Source organism: Lithobates pipiens, unplaced genomic scaffold (assembly GCF_037356315.1).
Source record: "Lithobates pipiens isolate NorthernLeopardFrog02 unplaced genomic scaffold, aLitPip1_a1.2 Scaffold_16, whole genome shotgun sequence".
Lineage (NCBI taxonomy): Eukaryota > Metazoa > Chordata > Amphibia > Anura > Ranidae > Lithobates > Lithobates pipiens.
The window spans coordinates 110357646-110380187 of record NW_027507748.1 but is presented as its reverse complement, the minus strand read 5'-3'; the positions used below and the strand labels follow the sequence as shown (position 1 = coordinate 110380187).

Here is a 22542-nt window from a genome sequence, read left to right as displayed (position 1 = left end):
ATTGCAGAGATTCTGCGTAACATCCCAAAACACCAAATGTAAATGGAGCCTTAAGCCTTGTATACCCTATTTGTTTTTTTTTTTCGTTCAACCCAACAGGGCTGAACGAAAAAAAAAACCCTGACAACGCTGGAGGAGCCATGCAATGTTAGTACAGCGATCTCCCCTGCTGCTCTATTGTATACCTGACGGGGGTCAGCGCTCTCAGCCATGGCCTATTTTGGTCATGCCCCTTCAACTGACCAGGTGCAGTACACACGGGCCGAATGTCAGCCATTTCTATTGAACCAGCTAGTGCCGTCAGTCATTCAGCCTGTGTGTATGAACTTTAGTCCCCATCTCCTTTCAAATATTTGATGCTGAGGCCCATGGTTGCATTATCCTTAAAGTGGTTGTAAACCCTTACAAACCAATTTGACCTACAGGTAAGCCTAGATTAAGGCTTACCTGTAGGTCCAAGAAATATCTCCTAAACCTACACGGTTTAGGAGATATTTACTAAAAGACAGTGACAGCTGTCTACGGCGCATGCAGGCGCACTACGCCGCTAGCGGCATGCCACTGCTAATGGTGATATGCCGTTAGTGGCAGCTCCCATGCACATGTGCGGGAGTGACGTTATCGCTGCTCCGGCGATGTGAGTGGCCAAGCAGTGATACCAGGAATAAGATGGACGCTCCGGACTACAGGGGACAGCGGTGACTTCGCTGGCTCCTGTGTCAGGTAAGTGACACATAATGGACTACTATGAGATGCATAGTAGTCCATTATGCTTTACCTTTGCAGGGAGACAAAGAGGAAGTAAACTCATCAGGGTTTACATCCTTTTTAAAGCTGAGCTAGTAGTCACTGTTAAGTTCGCCACACGTGTTCCAATCTGGTTATACAATCTCTTTCATCCGAAAAAAGTGGTGGGTATCTGCGATAAACAAAAAATTACAATAAAATAAAAAAGCAGCCAGCACAGTTTGTTGATCATCAAATAATAAAAATAAAAGTCCAAGATGCTGCGCTTAAGTTCACATAAGTTTTTTTCGATAAATTAATAGAAGATACAAGGGACCCTTCACCAGCTTCTGTGTGTATGGAAAGACGCAACACAACCAAGTGAATCCAATCTGCTTACTAGAAGGTAATGATATGTAGACATATACCGTATATACTCGAGTATAAGCCGAGATTTTCAGCCTCTTTTTTGAGGCTGAAAGTGCCCCCCTCGGCTTATACTCGAGTCATCGCTGTCTGCCTGCTCGATCAGCGTGTCGAGCAGACAGACAGCGGACATTCTACCCTTCAAACGCCGCGCCTCCGCCTTCGCCTGTGATAGGCGGAACACTGAATTTCCCAGCAGCCTGTGTTCCGCCTATCACGGACATCGTCTCATCCTCGTACTACGGACGAGGATGAGACGATGTCCGTGATAGGCGGAACACAGGCTGCTGGGAAATTCAGTGTTCCGCCTATCACAGGCGAAGGCGGAGGCGCGGCTTTTGAATTTTAGAATGGCCGCCGAGGCGCCGACGAAGAGCGGCGATCCTGGCAAGGCACGGGACGGAGGCAAGGCAAGGCACGGCACGACACGGGACGGAGGCAAGGCACGACACGGGACGGAGGCAAGGCACGACACGGGACGGAGGCAAGGAGGCACGGCACGGGACGGAGGCAAGGAGGCAAGGCACGGCACGGAGGCAAGGAGGCAAGGCACGGGACGGAGGCTCGGGACACAGGCTCGGGACACAGGTAGGCTGGACACACACACACACACACACACACACACACACACACACACACACACACACACACACACACACACACACACACACACACACACACACACACACACACACACACACACGGATGGAGACACACACACAGGGATGGAGGGCTGGAGACACACACACACAGGGATGGATGGATGGATGGAGACACACACACACAGGGATGGATGGATGGATGGACACACACACACACAGGGATGGATGGATGGATGGACACACACACACACAGGGATGGATGGATGGACACACACACAGGGATGGATGGACGGACACACAGGGATGGACGGACACACAGGGATGGACGGACACACACACAGGGATGGACAGGCATGTCTCACCCTCGGCTTATACACGAGTCAATAAGTTTGCCAGTTTTTTTGGGGGTAAATTGGGGGCCTCGGCTTATATTCGGGTCGGCCTATACTCGAGTATATACGGTAATCATTAACCACAGGAAATAGTGGTGTCACTCTCCAAATGATACAGATGAAACGAAACAGGCAGTCCACTCTACCAATAGTATATGGCCACCGATATAGCGAGCTCCAGAGCCAGAGTATATATCATAGCTGCTCCCCAATTTTTTAGCATTGCCCAAATGGAAAAAAAGGCAGCAATAGTGAAGCATCTAGGTGACCAAGGAAGGGTACATCTGTGGGTAAATACTCTGTGGGGCATCCATCACACTGGTCAGTAGAAGGTATGCTGTCTCAGCTGTCTTAGCCGCTCTGTGATCTCTCCCAGCCAGCACAGGTATGTAGTGCAGAGGTCTGCCTGACTAAATGTACATTGCTTGGATAGAGTATGTAGTTCCTCATATTACGTAGTTTTGGTAGAGCTAAAGTGGATTGTTCAAAAATTTTACAGTGAGATTGTAACATGTATGATGAGACGTAGGTATGATGTTGCTGAGATTTTGTTTGCTTCAAGCGGGTTTAGTTTTACTATACAAGTCCATTGGTATTTCAATAGCCAGTTGCATCAGGTAACATGCAAAAGGTCATCAACTGCAGGTTGATGGCACCTGCCAGTGAATTCTGAAACTGATTCTGTTGACAAGCACAAAGTGTGTCAATACAGGGCCTAAGAGTGTCTGACATTAGTAAGGGCTTGTTCGCACTACTGTGTGTGCAGTTCCCGGTGCTTTTATACAATGCACAAATGCCAAAGGCACATAGAAAACACTTACACAAACCATACCTCTGAATATTAGTTCTGTTATTATTCGTGTTATAAGACTTCCATAATGTTAACCTGTCCCAAACCTGAGCAATTTAATTTGAACACACAATGAAAACGTGTGTGTGTGTATGTGTATATGTGTGTATGTATATATATATATATATATATATATATATATATTATGTATGTATATATATATGTATGTAATACAATGAATATACTTAGTGGCTGTAAAGTTCAAGGTTTTTACCTTCTGTGCCAAATGATCCCCCCAGCCCCCCTCTTACTTGCCTAAGCCTGATCTTGATCCAGCAGCGACGCTCTCCCTTCCTTACTGCGATTGGTTCCTGCTGCTGTCAGTCAAGTTCTGAGGAAAGGGAGCAGGGGGTGGGTCCAAGCCACCCTGTCTGTACTGATAGCGATTCAGTAGGGGACCTACAAGAGTGCCCCCTATAGAAAGCGTCTCTCTATGGGGGCACTCAATGATTTGGTGGAGCCAGGAGCGCCAGTGGGAGACCCGAGAAGATGAGAATTGGGGCTGCTCTGTGCATGACCACTGCACAGAGCAGGTAAGTATAACATGTTTGTTTTTAATACAAAAAAGTCTAAGCTTTAATATCACTTTAAAGCGGTGCTCCACCCCAAAAGGGAAGTTATTGCTTTAAGGCCTCCTCCCTGACTTCTGTTTATGAAACTGAGCTTAATGAGGGGGGCAACGGGTACCCAATTTTCACAGGTACCCGCTCCCACTTCCGTTCCAGTCACCTTATGCAATCAGAAGTTCTCCTTCCTGAAATCTTCTGGGACACATGCTGGATTCCAGAAGACTTCAGGGCCAGTCAGAGCGGTGCTCTGCTTGCTTTGTCACACCTGAGTGCCCATAGTGAAGATGCTGGCGCCGACACAGGGTTAAAACAGCAGGGATGAGTGCACCCAGTAAAGTTAGCCCAATTTTTTTTGTATAATGTGAAAAATTTATGTTGAGAAACGTGATCTTTTTATTCTAAGCAAAAAAAAATTTTTTGATTTGTCATTTTGCCCAGATTCATGCAGCTCTACTGTTTATGAAAATGATTGTAAAGTCTATTTTTTTTCCTTATAAAAAATATCTACTTGCCTGCTCTGTTGCAGTGGATTTGCACAGATCAGCTCGGATCCTCCTCTTCTCAGGTCCCTCTGTGGTGCTCCTGGCTCCTCTCTCCTGTTCAGTGCAGCTTGCTATGGTGGCACTCGAGCCGAGTCGCAGCTTCCTGTGTCCATTCAGACACAGAGCCCTGACCCAGCCCTGCCCCCTCTCTCGCCTGATTAGCTAGCTGACGTTAATTGACAGCGGTGGCAGCCAATGTAACTGCTGCTGTGTCTCAGCCAGTCAGGAGGGAGAATCTCGGACGACTGAAACACTCGTGTACATCGCTGAATGGAGAGGAACCTAAGGTAAGTACTATGCCTTGTACACACGATCGGACATTCCGACAACAAAATCCATCGGATTTTTTCCCAAACTTGCCTTGCATACACACAGTCGGACAAAGCTGTCGGAAAATCCAATCGTTCTTAACGAGGTGACGTACAACACGTACGTCGGGACTCTAAACGGGGCAGTAGCCAATAGCTGTGGTCTCTTAATTTATTCTGAGCATGCGTGGCACTTTGTCCGTCAGAATTATCTACATACGATCAGAAATTTAAACGATCGGATTTGGTTGTTGAAAAATTTTAGATCCTGCTCTCAAAATTTTGTGTGTTGGGAATTCCGAAGGAAAAAGTCCAATGGAGCCCACATACGATCGGATTTTCCAACAACGCGATCCGATCGCACATTTTCCGTCAAATTCCGAACGTGTGTACAGGGCATTGGGGGGGGTGGGGGGGCTGTTGCACATAGAAGGCTTTTTATCTTAATGCATGGAATGCATTAAGATAAAAAACTTCTGACTTTACAGCTCTAAGTCAGCAGCTACACTTTTTGTAGCTGTTGACGTTTAAAAATAAATACAAAAATGACTGGAACTTCGCTTTAACATCTGCTGTACTATTGCACGCAGATTCATTTTTTATTTGCCATAATATCCCTTTAATGGAAACCCAAAGAGCTTTACTCCCAGGGGCTTCTTAAGCAACATGATTTGACTTGCCAAAGGTATAGCAGGAGGTCGTCTTTTCATTGTCTTCTAGGGTGTGGAGTACTGTGAACTATAAAAGGCATTTTTTTTTTTTCTTTTTTTACTGTGTTTATTACAAAAAAAATATTGCAATGAAAACAGAATCGTTACTAATTATGTGAGATAAAACAGTTCTTGAAGTATAACTAAAGGCAAAACTTTCAGGTTTGGATACAGTGGAGAGGGATTAGACCCCCTGTCATTTTTTTACTTCTGTCTGTGTCCCTGTTGGTGAGATTCACCCTCTCTATTTGTCCTGTTTACCATTATCATTAAAAGCGAAAGTTTAAATAAAAATCCCAATTTTGGGTTTGTCCCCAGAAAGGTAATGGAGTGAAAACCAATGGAACACTTGTTTCTTACTGCTAAGGATGAGCTCCGCCGTGTTCGCACACCCCACGTGCAGAGCCCGCCAGGAAGTTGGCGCTGCGCTAATCACAGGCAGTAAGACATTGCGCGGCTGCAGAGATCGGGCATCGGGACAATGTCTCACTGCCTGTGATCAGCGCAGTGCCGACTTCCTGGCGGGCTCTGCACGTGGGGTGTGCGATCATGGGGCTCCTGAACTGCAACTGGTCATATGATCTTTACTGAAGAGCAAAGGATCAGAAACGTTCAATTCTATTGGTCTCCTGCTGCAGAGATCATGTGACCAAATACCATGCCATGGGCTCCTGGAGAAGTGTTTTTTTTATTCCAGTGAAGATGTTGCCTGATCTAGGTACGTTTTCAGCCAGTTTGGGCTGTAATTATGTGTGTAGCATTGAAAAAGTTTGGTGAAAATATACCTTAGGACAATTTAATTTCTTCATCAATGTCTTTTGTAGTAGATCACTGTTGATTTTATAATATATTAATAATAAACTTCTATGTTCTATATTAAGCTTTTATTTTCTTGTTAGGTATAGAGCGAGATGCTGTAAATACATTCACCAAATACATTTCTCCGGATGCTGCTAAACCCATACCGATCAGTGAGGACATCAGAAGTGATATTGTAGGTATGTGATTCAATACTGCTAGTTCTGTGATAAAGTGATTACTTCATAATATATACTGTATGTTGTGTGTTTCCAGCTATCTATATAGACTGCAGAACATTCCCCCCCCCCCACTTTGTAGGGGATGGGGGTGGTCTGTAGTTCTGTTCTAGGGTGGTAGATGAAGTAAGGCAAGTGAAAAATGTTACCTTTTGGACAAGAAATAAGAAAATGAAAACAGCAACCACATCTAAGGTCAGGTAGGCTGCACTATATTATCTTTATATTGGGTTTAGGGTTTGTTTAGACTAAAGCTCTATGCCAGGGTTTAATATGAACGGGACAGAAAGCATTGGGCCCCTCTCACACGTGTCAGACTCTGTTGGAGTCTACCCCATTGGTAACCTGTTGTAGTCTGCCTGCTCAGTGAAGAATCTGTCCTCTGATCCCTGTTGAGCAGGCGGATGGCTGGTCTCTGTCCGTTCCGCTAATGCAGAGCAGAGACACACAGAGCCCGTTCTCCCAAAGCAAAGCGCCCGTCGCTCAAAAAAGGACATGAGCTTCTTTTTTGGCAGATTACAGGCGTTTTACTGCTTTTACATTGGTGACCCTTTGAACTTAAAAACGCCTGTAAAATAGCAACAGCTAGATGTGAACGCTCCTATCCGATCCTATCTGATCCAATTCTCATGGATGGAAAATAAGGTTTCCATCTGTCTGGATTTCACGGATCGGATATCAGCGGACATGCCACCGCTGACATCTGCCGCTCCATAGGGCTGAATGGAGTTGTCTGATCAAGTCCACGTGAAAAACTGATGGTGACATGATCGGGAAGCCTGTGTGAAAGAGGCGGAACTTCCCTGTAGATGCAACATTTTTCTGTAGCTTTTCCCTTCAGCTCCCATAAAATGTGTTTTAAGTGGAATGTTTGCGGGTTAATAGCATGTGAGCCCAGAGATTGTCTTTTTATGAAAAGCTGTAATAGAATAATGATGAACACTAATGACGAATGAAACCCATCTGGCTGTCATGTTCATCCAAATCATCTTGTAGGTATACATTTCACATATAGCCAGATATGTGGGAGAAATCCTGATAAGATTCAGTGCAGCTTCTTCGTGTGGATTTGTTTAGAGCTCTTCCCTATTAGCGTGAAGACCACATGATTTGTAATAGGGTTTCATGCCTCTGTCTTGTGACAAGAGAGATACTAAGTCAGGATTTTGTTCATGTTCTCCTCTGGGATGGCTAATACAGAAAAATGTTAATGCAAACATTGCATTCAAGCGTTCAATTTTTTTTCCCCCTTATATAAAGAGAAACATTCACAACTGGGCTTATGCAATTACTGCTGCATTTTGAAATTGCTAAACCCAAGATACTCTTCCATCCTTAGTCTGCATGGGGCATTGGGGTCCATTCTGAAAGAATGGTACCACATCAATTAATTTAAATTGCATTACCACAATGCAGTAGTGTGATTGCACCCTATGTGTGTGATAATGAAGATGCAGCTGCATTATTTTGTGTTCTACATCTGCCTGGAGTTTCTCAGTATAAAAAATGTTGGTTGCCCTTTTTTTGCTATATTATACAGGCTTTATATGGCGCCAGCAGTTTGCACTGCGTTTTGCAACATGAGGGCAAACATCAATTGCAATTCAATATACTGTATAACACAGCCCTACTGTAATTCTTTACCTACATTTCACTGTAAAACATCAGAGCTCTCGTAAACGTTGTTACCCAGAAGAAACGTTTACAGTGATATAGAAACTAAAAAACAATTTCCATCCTTGTGTATAATACAAGGAAGATTGTAAATAAGCCAGTAATCCTTAGCACATCCTGGGAGTTAAACATTGTGGTTGATGTTAGAAATGGTTTAGCTCAGCTTTGGCCCATTCTTTTCAATGACACCTGTTCTAATTGGTGTGATTTAAAGTGAAGAGGTGCCTGCACTACTAGTCAGATGAAGTCACTCCCAACTTGCACTGGAAATCGTGTGACTTTGGAGACACGCTAATGTGAACAGTGCCTAAGTTCAGTCTTTGTTCTACTGCATGCATCTTTAATGGGGGAAAAAATGTGATTGTTACTATCTCCAGCAACAACTTTTCAACACCGTTACACAGAGAACAGGTGTTTGCAGCTCTGCCTGTTGGGAATGATCTGATGGCATGGTTTTTTTTATTTATTTTTTATTATTTGCAGCTAAGATCTGTGGCGAAGATGGGCAGGTGGACCCCAACTGCTTTGTTACAGCACAGGCCATAGTATTTAATGCCATGGAACAAGAGTAAGTTTTTACGACTGTATGTATGGTGGAGGGATACTAATCCGTGGGGCATGTTTACACTGACACAAAATACATTAAGAATCGGTGCCAACAAATGAATACATATATTTAAATATCAAAAGTTAGACATACTCCATCTTTATGAATGTTTCATGTTACACCCAATTTTAGGGTGTGACCTCATGGTTCCATCCCCCAACAACCCACCCTCAAACTGTTCCCTCCACCCTCCTTACCTGAAGAAATGTTTTATGGGCCTAATGGCTAAAAAGAGAGAAAGGTTAACATAAATATACTTCCAAAATCTTCCTTTTTTTTTTTTTTTTTTGTAACTTGTGTTTTGAAGCAGTTTCCAATAACCAGTTAAAGGGTTGCTGTATTTTTTTTAACCAATACTGTAAAATTGTATCATCCAAATATCTTTGGATAAAGAATATTGTGCTTTTTGTTAAAAAAAAAAAAAAAAAAAAAAAAAAATTAGACTGATTGACTGTTTGTTTATGATCAATGTCTGAGGGTTACTAATTTGTTTACTCCCTGTTGTATAGGCACTTTCCTGAATTTTTGCGCAGTCAGCATTTCTGTAAATATCAGATTGAAGTGTTGACCAGTGGAATAGTTTACCTGTCGGATATATTGTTCTGCGAATCGGCACTCTTTTACTTCTCAGAGGTAAGAGTACGCAATTTGATTCTGGTTTCCTCACTCATCATCATTTATGTTGCTCATTGTCAATTATGTAAAGAAAACCAGTTTAAAAGAGAAATAAGGGTTTGGGGTTTTTCCAGTATTCTATTTACCTAGGTGGATGCAGCATTGGTCCCCCCCCCCCCCCCCCCACTGTGCCTTTTCACTGAGAACAGAGTGATAGAACACTGCCAATCGCTTAGTTTCTGACAGCTCCGTGAGCAGAATGCTGCAGGCTGTCAGTCACGGGTCTCCGCTCTGCTCCCTCCTTGCTCACTAGAGCGCTGAGCTGTGGAGGGGACAGAGCATCCGGCTCACGCTCTCAGCGATTCGCTGGGAGGTTGAGCCGGGTGTCTGTCCAGGGACCTGGCAGATCTCGACTTCCATTGCTGTAATGACTCTGGACCAACTTCTGTGGCATCAGCAGAGAGCGGACTCTGCTGAAAATTGGTCACAGGAGTTCAAAACGAATTGCACTCCTGTCACCCATAGGAGAAGTACAGCCAAATGAGCTTTGGTTCTACTTCTTTTTAATTTGGCCATGTATGTTTTCATCTTTTCTTAGTTTTAAGAGATGCAGTATGACAGATTGGATAATTTTGAGCAATCAGCCTGTGGGCTCAGGTGCACATGGGTTTGGTTTGGACACCATAAAACAAACCTGTATGCTCATTAGCCAGTTGAGTACCAACCATTATTACGGGCTTTATTACCAGGCCATTTTCCAGTTACCAGTGCTTTGATAATTTTACAGTTACCCTATCATGCACCACTGTATGCACATTAATTTGTGTTGCTTTCTTAAATATGTTTTTATGGCAGTATGTTTTTAATATAAAAAAAAAAAAAATATATATATATATATATATATATATATATATATATATATATATATATATATATATATATATATATATATATATATATATATATATATATATATATAATTTCCCTTTTCGTTACAATTAAAAATGCTAGGACAGTGCAAACACCACAAAATGATCCCATTTTGAAAAGTAGACATCCTAAGGTCAATCTAATTTTGACCACAGTTTTTGTAAACAGACACATACTGGTATTGAGGGGAGTTAAACACGGAACTTGGTAATGGTGCACAAGATAGAACTCCTACGGGTCATACATAGTGCGAGGAGGTGGTGAACAGGTTGGTGTACAGGTCACATATGGTAGGAGGATGAAGATGATGGGGGTAAAGATGCAGGTGTACAGGGTAAGGCAGGTAAAGGGTTAATACACAAGTCAGTTAGGAGGAGTGGGGGTTAAAAAAAACGTTAATTACTATCTGCTGCTGCTGTGATTTGTATGGAGATTGGGAACTGAGGACTGACTCATTCATTCATTCATTAGTTCCCCTTTCCTCCAGACTACACAGCTTACATCTGTGATCGCTATTTCTGTGACCAGTGACCACATTCCCAAGGTACAGAGCTGCTTGGATCAGTTCTGTACACATTGTCTTTGAACTGTTCACAAGCATTAATGGGTGCACTGGCCCCCTGGTGGTTATAAACAACATTGCAGAAATAAGTGTTCACCACTTTGCCATTTAAAGATGTACTGCAGTAGGTAATTATTTAACCAACTAATTTAACAGTGCTAGGAAATACCTGACTTGTACCTCTTCTTCAGGCTTCTGTCCCCTCCCAATGTTGTCATAGAACCCCCCACATTTCCTCAGATTACAAAATGCAGGACTGCACTACTTTGGTGCGACTTTTGATACAACTTGAATCCACTAAGGAGGGCGCGCGCATATGCAATGTGAGGTGCATGACGCTGACGCTCGATGATGCCGTATCCACCCCCCGGATGTAAAGGAAGCGGGGTTGGAGGGAGGCCAGCCAGGTGCGTCACAGCTCCCAGACACGGGGAGAACAAGCAGAAAGCCAGGCGGCCAACCCACATGCCATGGTTATAACAACCCAGTGAGATCGATCTAGACTGAAAAAACAATAAACTTATATTATTGTAATGAATGGTCTTTGATATCGCTACTATAATTGTGTATCTGTTTTTGTATCCAATAAATTTCCTTAGGTTCACCTAACTACCCTTTTGCAGTCATGTGCTTCATATAAAGTCCCACCTTCCCCTAGCTTAGTCCCCCTCTTTTGAAACAGGTACATAACTAGAGATGAGAGGAAATCTCCCTAAAGTGAAGGTAGATCCCACATTTTACAATTTTATGTTACTCTATGAATTGCAGAGTAGTTGCTGGGATTTGCTATAAGCTTGAACAGAGTGTTCTCCTTCGGTATCTTTTAATGAATTAAATCACTTTTCATTAAAGCGTAACTCCACATTTATTGAGAAAAAACATTCCATTTTGGGTGATTGTGCACATTACAAGGATTATAACAACCTTTGTTGCAAATTTCTACCTTTTTTTATTTTGAAGAAATTACTGCTTGTTCCTTTTGTGCCTTGTGCTAAGTGTGTCTAATGAGTGATTTCATAAATATCAATCGGCTGTGCAGCTGCAGAGCACTAATGAGGAAAGCTGCTTGGTCTGCATCCCTTTAGAAGTGTTCCTATTAGGAGTATCTCACCAAAAATGTTTTTGTTCCAGGGGATGCCTGAAATCTGACTTGTATCTTAGGCAGGCTTCTGGGCGAGCCAATCCCACAAGCAGAAAATTATGTTTCTGGGGGGTGTTCTGTACACATTCCGTGTACAGAACAACTCCAGGTAGCCATATTGCAGTGCATTTTCAGAAAATTACAGTGGCTGCAGATTGAAATATGACTTGTGTCACAATTGTATATGCTATATTATTTTTTATTTGTGTTTCTCCCCCCCCACCCCATGAAAGTGGAGTTACCCTTTAAATGCAAAGGGTGATTGCACCAAATCCGATATCAGCTCTCTACTGACTTGTTGGCATTCTCAAAGCTTATTTTGGTTACTGCACTTTGCACAGAATCTCTGCAGTTTTACATGGTCTGATTGTCTAAGTTCATATGACTTTAGTTCAGAAAATATGCCACACAAATGACCAGTCATTATTGCTTTATAAAGTATTTCACAATAGCTGATTGCTTGGAGAGGTCCCCATGCATCAATAAAGGGTTACTTTCTGTAACTTTTCACCTTCTTCCTCAAGTGTTGCTTTGCATTTTTTATTATCCACTCTAAAAAAGCCATTAGGTTCAGTGAAGTAATAAAGTATTGTTTTTCACAGTACATGGAGAAGGAGGATGCAGTAAACATATTGCAGTTCTGGTTGGCTGCTGACAACTTCCAGTCTCAGCTTGCAGCTAAGAATGGGCAGTATGATGGGCAGGAGGCGCAAAATGATGCCATGATCCTCTATGATAAGTAAGTATTAGTTGTTTAAGATACAGTTTAAATGTATTATATTCTAGAATGGATGGTATTTTATATTTTAGAATGGATGATATCGTGCTATAGCCTATCAGCACGTACATTAAATGTTTTACAAACTGGAGGTCTGTAAATGTAAGGGATTTGATAAGTTGTTATTTTTTTTATACTCTTTAGGTATTTTTCTCTGCAAGCAACACACCCTTTAGGTTTTGATGACTCTGTGCGTCTGGAAATTGAGTCCAACATCTGCCGGGAGGGTGGTCCACTCCCAAACTGCTTCACCACCCCCTTGCGTCAGGCTTGGACCACTATGGAGAAGGTGAGATCATGACATTCTGACAAACTTTTGTTTGCTTAGGCCAGGGCTCGACAAACCCCAGGCGCCAGGTCGCCAATGCGACCAGAAATCGCGACCTGGCGCCTAAGCTGCCACCAGCCCACTCACTATTGATGCCCCAGACATGCAGCAGCATTAACACTGACTGTCGTCATCCTCCCTCCTCCACACTCAGCGGCGCCGCGCTAAGTCTGTGAAACTGACAAGCAACGGAGAGAGGAGGATCTGTCAGATTTCAGCTTGATGTCGGGGTGGGCGGGACCGGCCGGGGTGGGCGAGACTGGGCGGGACCCAGCAGCTATCAAACACCAGCCAATGGGATCTGGGTGGGCCGCTACGTGAATGTGACCTGCCTCTTTTCTTAAGCAGCCCAATCGTTGGCTGGTGTTTAATAGCTGCTCAGTCCCGCCCACCCCGACATCAAGCTGAAATCTGACATATCCGCCTCTCTGTTACTTGTCAGTTTCACACGCCGGCAGGGTCCCGCCCATTCCGACATTAAGCTAAATTCTGACAGCTCCTCTGTTACATTTCAGTAACAGAGTGCTCCGTGTGAAACCTGCCAGTGACAATCAGTGCCACCTGTCAGTGTCGAGTGTCACCGCCAATCAGTGCCACCTGCCACCGCCAATCAGTGCCACTGCCAACCAGTGCCACCTGCCAGTGCCAACCAGTGCAACCTGCCACCACCTACCAGTGCCACCTGCCAGCGGCAACCAGTGCCATCTGCCACCACCAATCAGTGCCACCACCACCTGCCGGTGCCAACCAGTGCCACCGCCAATCAGTGCCACCTGCCAATGCCACCGTCAGTCAGTGTCACCACCAATCAGTGCCACCTGCCACCGCCAATCAGTGCCACCACCACCTGCTAGTGCCAACCAGTGCCACCGCCAATCAATGCCACCTGCCAGTGCCACCTTCCAGTGCCACCGTCAGTCAGTGTCACCACCAATCAGTGCCACCTACCAGTGCCACGTGCCACCACCTGCCAGTGCCACCTGCCTCCACCTGCCAGTGCCACCTGCCTCCACCTGCCAGTGCCACCTGTCATGCCACCTGCCACCGCCAATCAGTGCCACCTGCCACCACCAACCAGTGCCACCTGCCACCACCAACCAGTGCCACCTGCCAGTGTCAGTGCCACCTGCCACCACCGAGTGCCACCTGCTAGTGCAAACCAGTGCCACTGCCAATCAGTGCCACCTACCAATGCCACCTGCCAGTTACAATCAGTGCATCCTGCCAGTGACAATCAGTGCCACCGTCGGTCAGCGCCAACCAGTGCCGCCAACCAGTGCCACCGCCAATCAGTGCCACCTGACAGTGTCAGTGTCACCACCAATCAGTGCCACCTGCCCGTGCCAATCAGTGCCACCTGCCCGTGCCAATCAGTGCCACCTGCCCATGCCAATCAGTGCCACCTGCCCGTGCCAATCAGTGCCGCTGTGAATCAGTGCCACCTGCCAGTGCCAACCAGTGCCACCACCTACCAGTGCCACCTGCCACCGCCACCTGCCACCGCCTACCAGTGCCACCTGCCACCACCAGCCAGTGTCAGTGCCACCTGCCACCACCGAGTGCCACCTGCTAGTGCCAACCAGTGCCACCGCCAATCAATACCACCTGCAACCAACCAGTGCCACCGCCAATCGGTGCCACCTACCAGTGCCACCTGCCAAGTGACAATCAGTGCATCCTGCCAGTGCCACCTGCCACCGCCAACCAGTGCCACCTGCCACCACCTACCAGTGCCACCACCTACCAGTGCCACCTGCCACCACCAGCCAGTGTCAGTGCCACCTGCCACCACCAATGAGTGCCACCTGCTAGTGCCAACCAGTGCCACCGCCAATCAATACCACCTGCAGCCAATCGGTGCCACCTACCAGTGCCACCTGCCAGTGACAATCAGTGCATCCTGCCAGTGCCAATCAGTGCCACCTGCCAGTGCCACCGTCGGTCAGCGCCAACCAGTGCCACCTGCCAGCTCCAACCAGTGCCACCGCCAATCAGTGCCACCTGACAGTGTCAGTGCCACCGCCAATCAGTGCCACCTGCCAGTGCCACCGTCAGTCAGTGCCACCTGCCAGTGCCGAGTGTCACCGGCAATCGATGCCATCTGCCACCGCCAACCAGTGCCACCACCAACCAGTGCCACCTGCCAGTGCCACCACCAATCAGTGCCACCTGCCAGCGGCAACCAGTGCCATCTGCCACCACCAATCAGTGCCAACCAGGGCCACCGCCAACCAAAACCACCTGCAACTACCACCCAGTGCCACCGCCAATCAGTGCCACCTGCCAGTGTCGCCATCTGCCACCGCCAATCAGTGCCACCTTCCAGTGCCATCGCCAACCAGTGCCACCTGCCAGTGCAACCTGCCAGTGCCACCACTCAGTGCCGCCTGCCAGTGCCACCACTCAGTGCCGCCTGCCAGTGCCACCACTCAGTGCCGCCTGCCAGTGCCACCTGCCAGTGCCGCCTGCCAGTGCCACCTGCCAATCAGTGCCACCTGCCAGTGCCACCGCCAACCAGGGCCACCTGCCACCGCCAACCAGGGCCACCTGCCACCGCCAACCAGGGCCACCTGCCATCACCAACCAGGGCCACCTGCCATCACCAACCAGGGCCACCTGCCATCACCAACCAGGGCCACCTGCCATCACCAACCAGGGCCACCTGCCATCACCAACCAGTGTCAAGTATATGGAAAACGAACAAACTCTGGACAGCCGCACTCCGGATTAGATGAAAAATAAGTGCCTTTTATACCTTCAAGTGAAAAAACTCCATATCACACGAATCACCACAGCAAAGGGAAAAAACATAGAACAAAATTGCAGACGCGTTTCACGCTAAAACCAGCGCTTACTCGTAGCCAACCAGTGTCACCTGCCAATGCCAACCAGTGCCACCTGCCAGTGCCAGCCAGTTCCATCTGTTGCCAGCCTTACTCTTTCTGGTCAGTCCATAACCCTGATGTAACAGCGTGTCAATAGAGTTATTGACTGGGTGTTCCATTGTGAGTTAGGGATAGGGGGAGAAAATGAGTGGCCTTACCCCGGGAGCTGACAATCCATACCACTCTAAAAATAAAAAATAAATAAAAAACTGGCTTCTAAATTCAAAGCAAATTTGTCAACCCCTGGCTTAGGCTACTTTCACACTGGGGCATTGCAGGTGATGGTGAAGCGGCACTATATTTAGCGGCGCTTTTTGGCTGCTAGTGGGGCAGTTTTAACCCACGCTAGCGGCCAAAAAAGGGTTAAAACCGCCCGCAAAGCGCCGATTTGCAGGTGGGTTTGCAGCGCTGCCCCATTCTTTTCTATGGGGAGGGGTGCAAGCGCACCGCAGTAGCGGCTGTTTCAGGGCGCTTTGCAGGCGCTATTTTTAGCGATGTAGCACCTGCAAAGTGCCCCAGTGTGAAAGGGGCCTTAGTGGAGCACGTGTAGTCTGTCTTCATTAAGTTTTCATAGAATACATATGCAGTCACAAGTAATCTGATTATAGTGTTTAGATTGATTTATTGGAAGGTATATCGAAAAGCTGTTCTCAAACTTGTGAATGCAGATCAAATGGTGTTTATCCCAGGTAGGTGTGCTCAGATGAATATAAGGAGACTCTTTGTGAACCATCAGTCTAGGCACGACAATTCTGGGACACGGGTGGTGGCTTCCTTAGGCATGAAGAAGGCTTTTGACTCGGAGTGACCATACCTGTTTCGGCTTCTGGAATCCTATGGGTTTGGCCCTGTTTTTATCTCCTGGGTTTTTATCTCCTGGGTGAAACTATTATAAACTAACCCATTTGTGAGATTACAGGTTAATGGTATTATCTCTGAGCCTTTTCCTATTTTTCGTGGGACTAGACGGGGGGTGCCCATTGTTTCCACTCCTGTTTGCCCTTGCCATAGAGCACCTAGTGGCTAAGTTGAGTTCTAGTGATACCTTCTCTGATCTTCCAGTGGGGCAGCTGGAGGAACACGTGTCATTGTATGCAGATGACATTCTACTATATTTGCAGGATCCGGGTCCCTCGCTTTCAGATGCCTTTGGGCTGATACAGGAATTTGGGGACTTCTCTGGCTTCAGGAGTAACTGGGCCAAGTCGTCTCTATTTCCCATTGATCAGGGATGTCCAAAGTCCGGCCCGTGGGCCAATCGCGGCCCGGTTTTGAACGGCCCGCCTGGTTATTTGGACATACATATCTTTTGTGGCCCCCGACGATCTCCCAGTGCCGGGGTCACAAAAGATATATATGCTTTCGGTAGGTACAGGGAGGACAGGACCGAGCGCCGTACACAGGAGAATTTCCTGTTTACGGACGGCCTCTGTAATAGGAAGTCCGTCTCCGGCACTGCCATTGGACGACTGTTCTGTCCATCAAAGGAGGCGGGACTTTCTATTAAAGAGGCCTCCGTTTAAACAGGAGATTCTCCTTTGGCGCTCGTCCGTGCGTTCCTGGCAATGGTGCTGCGCGTTCCTGGCAATGGTGCTGCGCGTTCCTGGCAATGGTGCTGCGCGTTCCTGGCAATGGTGCTGCGCGTTCCTGGCAATGGTGCTGCGCGTTCCTGGCAATGGTGCTGCGCGTTCCTGGCAATGGTGCTGCGCGTTCCTGGCAATGGTGCTGCGCGTTCCTGGCAATGGTGCTGCGCGTTCCTGGCAATGGTGCTGCGCGTTCCTGGCAATGGTGCTGCGCGTTCCGGGCAATGGTGCTGCGCGTTCCGGGCAATGGTGCTGCGCGTTCCTGGCAATGGTGCTGTGTTCCTGGCAATGGTGCTGTGTTCCTGGCAATAGCGAGGCTACATTCTTGGCAATGGTGGGTCTGCAGATGTGCACTGATTAGGCTGCATTGGTGGGCACTGACCATTATTTTGCTTCACAGTTCTTTGTTATACGCCAATTAATACAGTATGTACAAATACGTCTGAGCTCATCTCTTCCCACACACCACCACAAAGGCAAGAGAATTCTTGTGGGGAAGTGTATTAGTGCTCAAATGAACACACTTAGACCGAATTTTAACGGTTCAAAGAATGTCGCCCCTCGCGCATGTTTAGTTCATCAAATCCGGCCCTCTTTGAAAAAAAGTTTGGACACCCCTGCCATTGATGAACATGTAGTGGCCCCTGCTGATTGTCCTGTTCCTGTCTGGATCTTTTAAATATATCTGGGGATTCAGGTGCAGCTCCCCATCTCAAGGTTTCTGGAGCTAAATTTGACACCGAGTATAGGTGCCAAGGTGTTGGGTGTCTTTTTAAAAATTTCATATTTTTAGAAAAGATTGCAACAGCTCTCTCCGGGTAATGTATGTGCTTCTTTTTCTGCCTATGAATACAACTAACTTACAGTATTAATAATTTCATATTAGTATCATTGCAAAATAATATTCATTATTCTTTATTTCAGGTCTTCTTGCCTGGTTTTCTCTCCAGCAATCTATATTACAAATACTTGAATGATCTCATCCACTCAGTTCGAGGGGAAGACTACAGTTGGAGTGCAGCAGGCAATGCTGGTCAAGGGAGTCAAGGCACACCCAACCATGAGCTGTATTCTGGCTCTTCTGAGAACTCCAGCTCTCAGGTGCTGCTTAACAGTAATATAGTTTTTCTGTTTAATGGGATTCACCTATGTCTTTATACATTTGTCTCTCCTATGTCTTTATACATTTGTCTCTCCTATGTCTTTATACATTTAAAACCAATACAGTTTAGGAGCAGTAAACACACATGGTCATCTCTGTCTGCTTTATAGCTAGGTTGCTTAGCCAGCTGGGGCTTTTTTTTTTTTTAATTAATAGGAGCTGAACAGAAAGGTGACTGTAGGCACTTTGCTGTTAGGTGAATCATTTTACATGTACAGCGGATATAAAGTCTACACACCCCTGTTAAATTTGTAAGGTTTCTGTGATGTAAAAAATGAGACAAAGATAAATCATTTCAGAATGTTTTCCACCTTTTAATGTGACCTATGAACTGTACAAGTCAGTTGAAAAACAAACTGAAATCTTTTAGGGGGCGAAGTAAAAAAAAAAATTAAATGTGGTTGCATAAGTGTGCACACCCTCTTATAACTGGGGATGTAGCTGTGTTCAAAATTAATCAATCACATTCAAACTCATGTTAAATAGGAGTCTTCACCTGCCATCATTTGCAGTGCCTTTGATTAACCCCAAATAAAGTTCAGCTGTTCTAGTAGGTCTTTCCTGACATTTTCTTAGTCGCATCCTACAGCAAAAGCTATGACCCGCAAAGAGCTTCCAAAACATCAAAGGTATTTCATTGTTGAAAGGTATCAGTCAGGAGAAGGGTACAAAAAGAATTTCCAAGGCATTAGATATACCATGGAACACAGTGAAGACAGTCATCAAGTGGAGAAAATATGGCACAACGGTGACATTACCAAGAACTGGATGTCCCTCCAAAATTGATGAAAAGAAGAAAAGAAAACTGGTCAGGGTGGCTGCCAAGAGGCCTACAGCAACATTAAAGGAGCTGCCGAAATATCTGGAAAGTACTGGCTGTTTGGTACATGTGACAACAATCTCCTGTATTCTTATGTCTGGGCTATATGGGGTAGAGTGACCAGCCTTTTCTTACGAAGAAAAACACCCGAGCCCGGCTAAATTTTGCAAAAACACATCTGAAGTCCCCCAAAAGCATGTACCAAGGTTGAACTTTTTGGCCATAATTCCAAAAGATATGTTTGGCAGGAAAAAAAAAACCTACATGCCAAAAGAACACCATACCCACAGCAAAGCATGGTGGTGGCAGCATCATGCTTTGGGGCTGTTTTTCTTCACCTGGAACAGTGGCTTTAGTCAAGGTAGAGGGGAATTATGAACTATTCCAAATACCAGTTAATATTGGCACAAAACCTTCAGGCTTCTGCTAGAAAGCTGGACATGAAGAGAAACTTCATCTTTCAGCATGACGACGACCCAAAGCATACATCCAAATCATCACAAATCACCAGAAGATGATTAAAGTTTTGGAATGGCCCAGCCAGAGCCCAGATCTGAATCCGATTGAAAATCTGTGTTGTGATCTGAAAATGGCTGCGCACAGGAGATGCCCTCGCAATCTGACAGATTTGGAGTGTTTTTGCAAAGAAGAGTGGGCAAATATTGCCATGTTGATACTCGTACCCAAAAAGAATAAGTGCTGTAATAAAATCAAAAGGTGCTTCAACTAAGTATTAGTTTAACCAGTTGCCACCCCCCCACCGGGGAGGTGCTGCGCTCGTTCTATAGGACGGCATCTCAGAGAGGCCACAGCGTGTTGCTAGGACATGGTGCGACCCCGATCTCTGTAAAGACTTTAACCATGTGATCAGCTGTATCCAATCACAGCCAGTCACATGTAAACACAGAGATGCCGGTAATTGGTGCTCCTTGCCTCACACTGGCAGAGTGTGTAGTGAGAAGAGCCGATCAGTGGCATCTCCTCGCAGGGGGACATCTACACATGTAATCGGGGCACTGATCATCAGTGCCCTGATTACAATATAGTGCCAACAGTGTCACCGATCGGTGCCCACAAGTGCGACCAATCAGTGCCCATTAGTGATGCCAGTCAGTGCTGCCCATCAGTACTGTCCATCAATGCCCATCAGTGTCGCTCATCATTGGCACCCATCAGTACCAACTATTTGTGCTGCCTATTATTGCCCAGCATGCCACCTATTAGTGCCCATAAGTGCGGCATATTGGTGCCTCATCAGTGCCCATAAGGGCCACCACATCAATGGCCACCAGTTCAGCCTATCAGCGAAGGAGAAAAATTACTTGGTTACACAATTTACCGACAGAAACTAAGTAAAAATAATTTTTTTCATCATTTTTGGTCTTATAATTTTTACCAAAAAACCCCCCAGAAGTGATTAAATGCCACCAAAAGAAAGCTCTATTTGTGTGAAAAAAATTATAAACATGTAATCTGGGTCCAGTGTAGCATGACCGCGCAATTTTCATTCAAAGTGAGACAGCACTGAAAGCTGAAAAATGGCCTGAGCAGGAAGGGGGTGTAAGTGCCCTGTAGGAAAGTGATTAAGGTTTTGCATAATTGTGCAACCATTTTTTTTTTTTTTTTTTTTTTTTTTTTAATTATTATTTTTACTTCCCTCCACCTAAAAGTTTTCAGTTTGTTGTTCAATTGAGTTGTATAATTTATAGGTCGCATTAAAGGTGGAAAAGGTTCTGAAGTGATTTATGTTTCTAATTTTTTTTTTACATCACAGAAACCTGACATTTTAACAGGGGTGTGTAGACTTTTTATATCCACTGTAAGTGGGTGCCCCACCATGTCCCCTGCAATCCCGTAAAGCATTGAAGGGCTGCTTCGGTGCACGAAAGGAGATTTGTTTAGTAAAGAAGACATCTACTGGAAGATTGTGTTTTGCTACTATATTCTGTTATAGGATATGTTCTGTTGACCTAACGTCATGCAGAAGACTGTGTGCGTCAACCATCAACTTTCATTGGTTATACTGATTTTAAATGTTTGAGTTGCTCTTCAGCTGCTGCGGTTGCAGCAGACTATTTTTCTTTCTATGTTATCAAAGGGAATCTGGCATGAAGTTTACTACCTGTTATGTAGGCATACATTATCTGACTTTGCAGATGGTGATCTACCTGAGGAAGGGGAACAGATGTCTTTCAGAGAAGTCAGTTGTTTAAGATTGTGCCAGATACCATTTAAAGTCCATATTATAGTATGTAAGTATTGACTTGCCTCAAAAGGAAGCAGCTCATTTCAAGGAATTGTGTACTCAGAGAAATGGGCGAACTACCATTGCTGACCTCCTAAAAAATACAACGCACCTGACTGTCTCTAACATCTCAACTCTCTGAAACACTGAGAAGTTTTGCAGCCATGAATTAAAGGTGAAATAAGAATACTCTGTTTTAGGTCAGTGAAATTTATTAAAACCTTTTGATCAACATAGCAGCCAATGACTTCTAATTTCAAAAGGAGAGATTAACAGTGGCAGCTTGTGTATTTCCATTAGCACAGGTTTCCTTTAACCCTTTGCCTACTGGGCACTTTTACCCCCTTCCTGCCCAAGCCAAATTTCAGCTTTTACTTTGACAATATTGTGGTCGTTCAGCATTATACCTATATGAAATTTGTATCTTTTTTTTTTTTCACCAAATAGAGCTTTCTTTTGGTGGTATTTAATCACCACTGGGTTTTTATTTTTTATTTTTTGCAAACGAAGAAAGACCACAAATTTGTGTTTTAGGTAATTTTTTGTGCACTGATGAGCGACAGCACTGATGGGGCTGCACTGATAATCAGAACACTGGGCACTGATAATCAGGAATCTGATGATCAGTACCGATGTCCCCTTTCACACTAGCTGGTTATCAGCTCTCTGTGACAGCATGAGGAAAGGAATGCTGATAACCAGCATGTGTGTTTACATCATGATCAGCTGTGATTGGACGCAGCTGGTCACATGGTAAAAAACCGCTGTGGTTGGCTCTTTGCCCTGACAAGTCTTCAAAGGACACAGCGATCACAGAGCATGCTGGATGCGTGCCACAGTTGCGTGGGGCAGGGGGGGCAGGATCACAGGAGAACATCATATGACGACCTCCCAGAACTGGCCAACTGCGCTGTAGCCATTGTTTTGCTATAACGTGGTCGGCAAGTGGGTAGAATGGTACTTTTTTTCTTGCTTGTGCACCATAGCTTATGTGACTAGTTTTGCTTAAATCTTCATTTAATTTTTTTTTACATGCTTACTGCCATTTCT

The 22542-nt window shown here is 45.4% G+C and overlaps 1 protein-coding gene across 1 annotated transcript in view; it reads left to right on the top strand.

The window, feature by feature from the left end:
- The window catches only part of AKAP10 (A-kinase anchoring protein 10), a 76742-nt gene that overhangs the window by 40091 nt on the left and 14109 nt on the right, over positions 1–22542 (top strand). Inside the window, exons 5-10 of the mRNA XM_077480255.1 lie at positions 6025–6123; positions 8320–8404; positions 8953–9076; positions 12294–12430; positions 12614–12758; positions 18190–18366. Of these exons, the coding sequence (XP_077336381.1) occupies positions 6025–6123; positions 8320–8404; positions 8953–9076; positions 12294–12430; positions 12614–12758; positions 18190–18366 (767 nt within the window). The remainder of the gene's footprint in view (positions 1–6024; positions 6124–8319; positions 8405–8952; positions 9077–12293; positions 12431–12613; positions 12759–18189; positions 18367–22542) is intronic.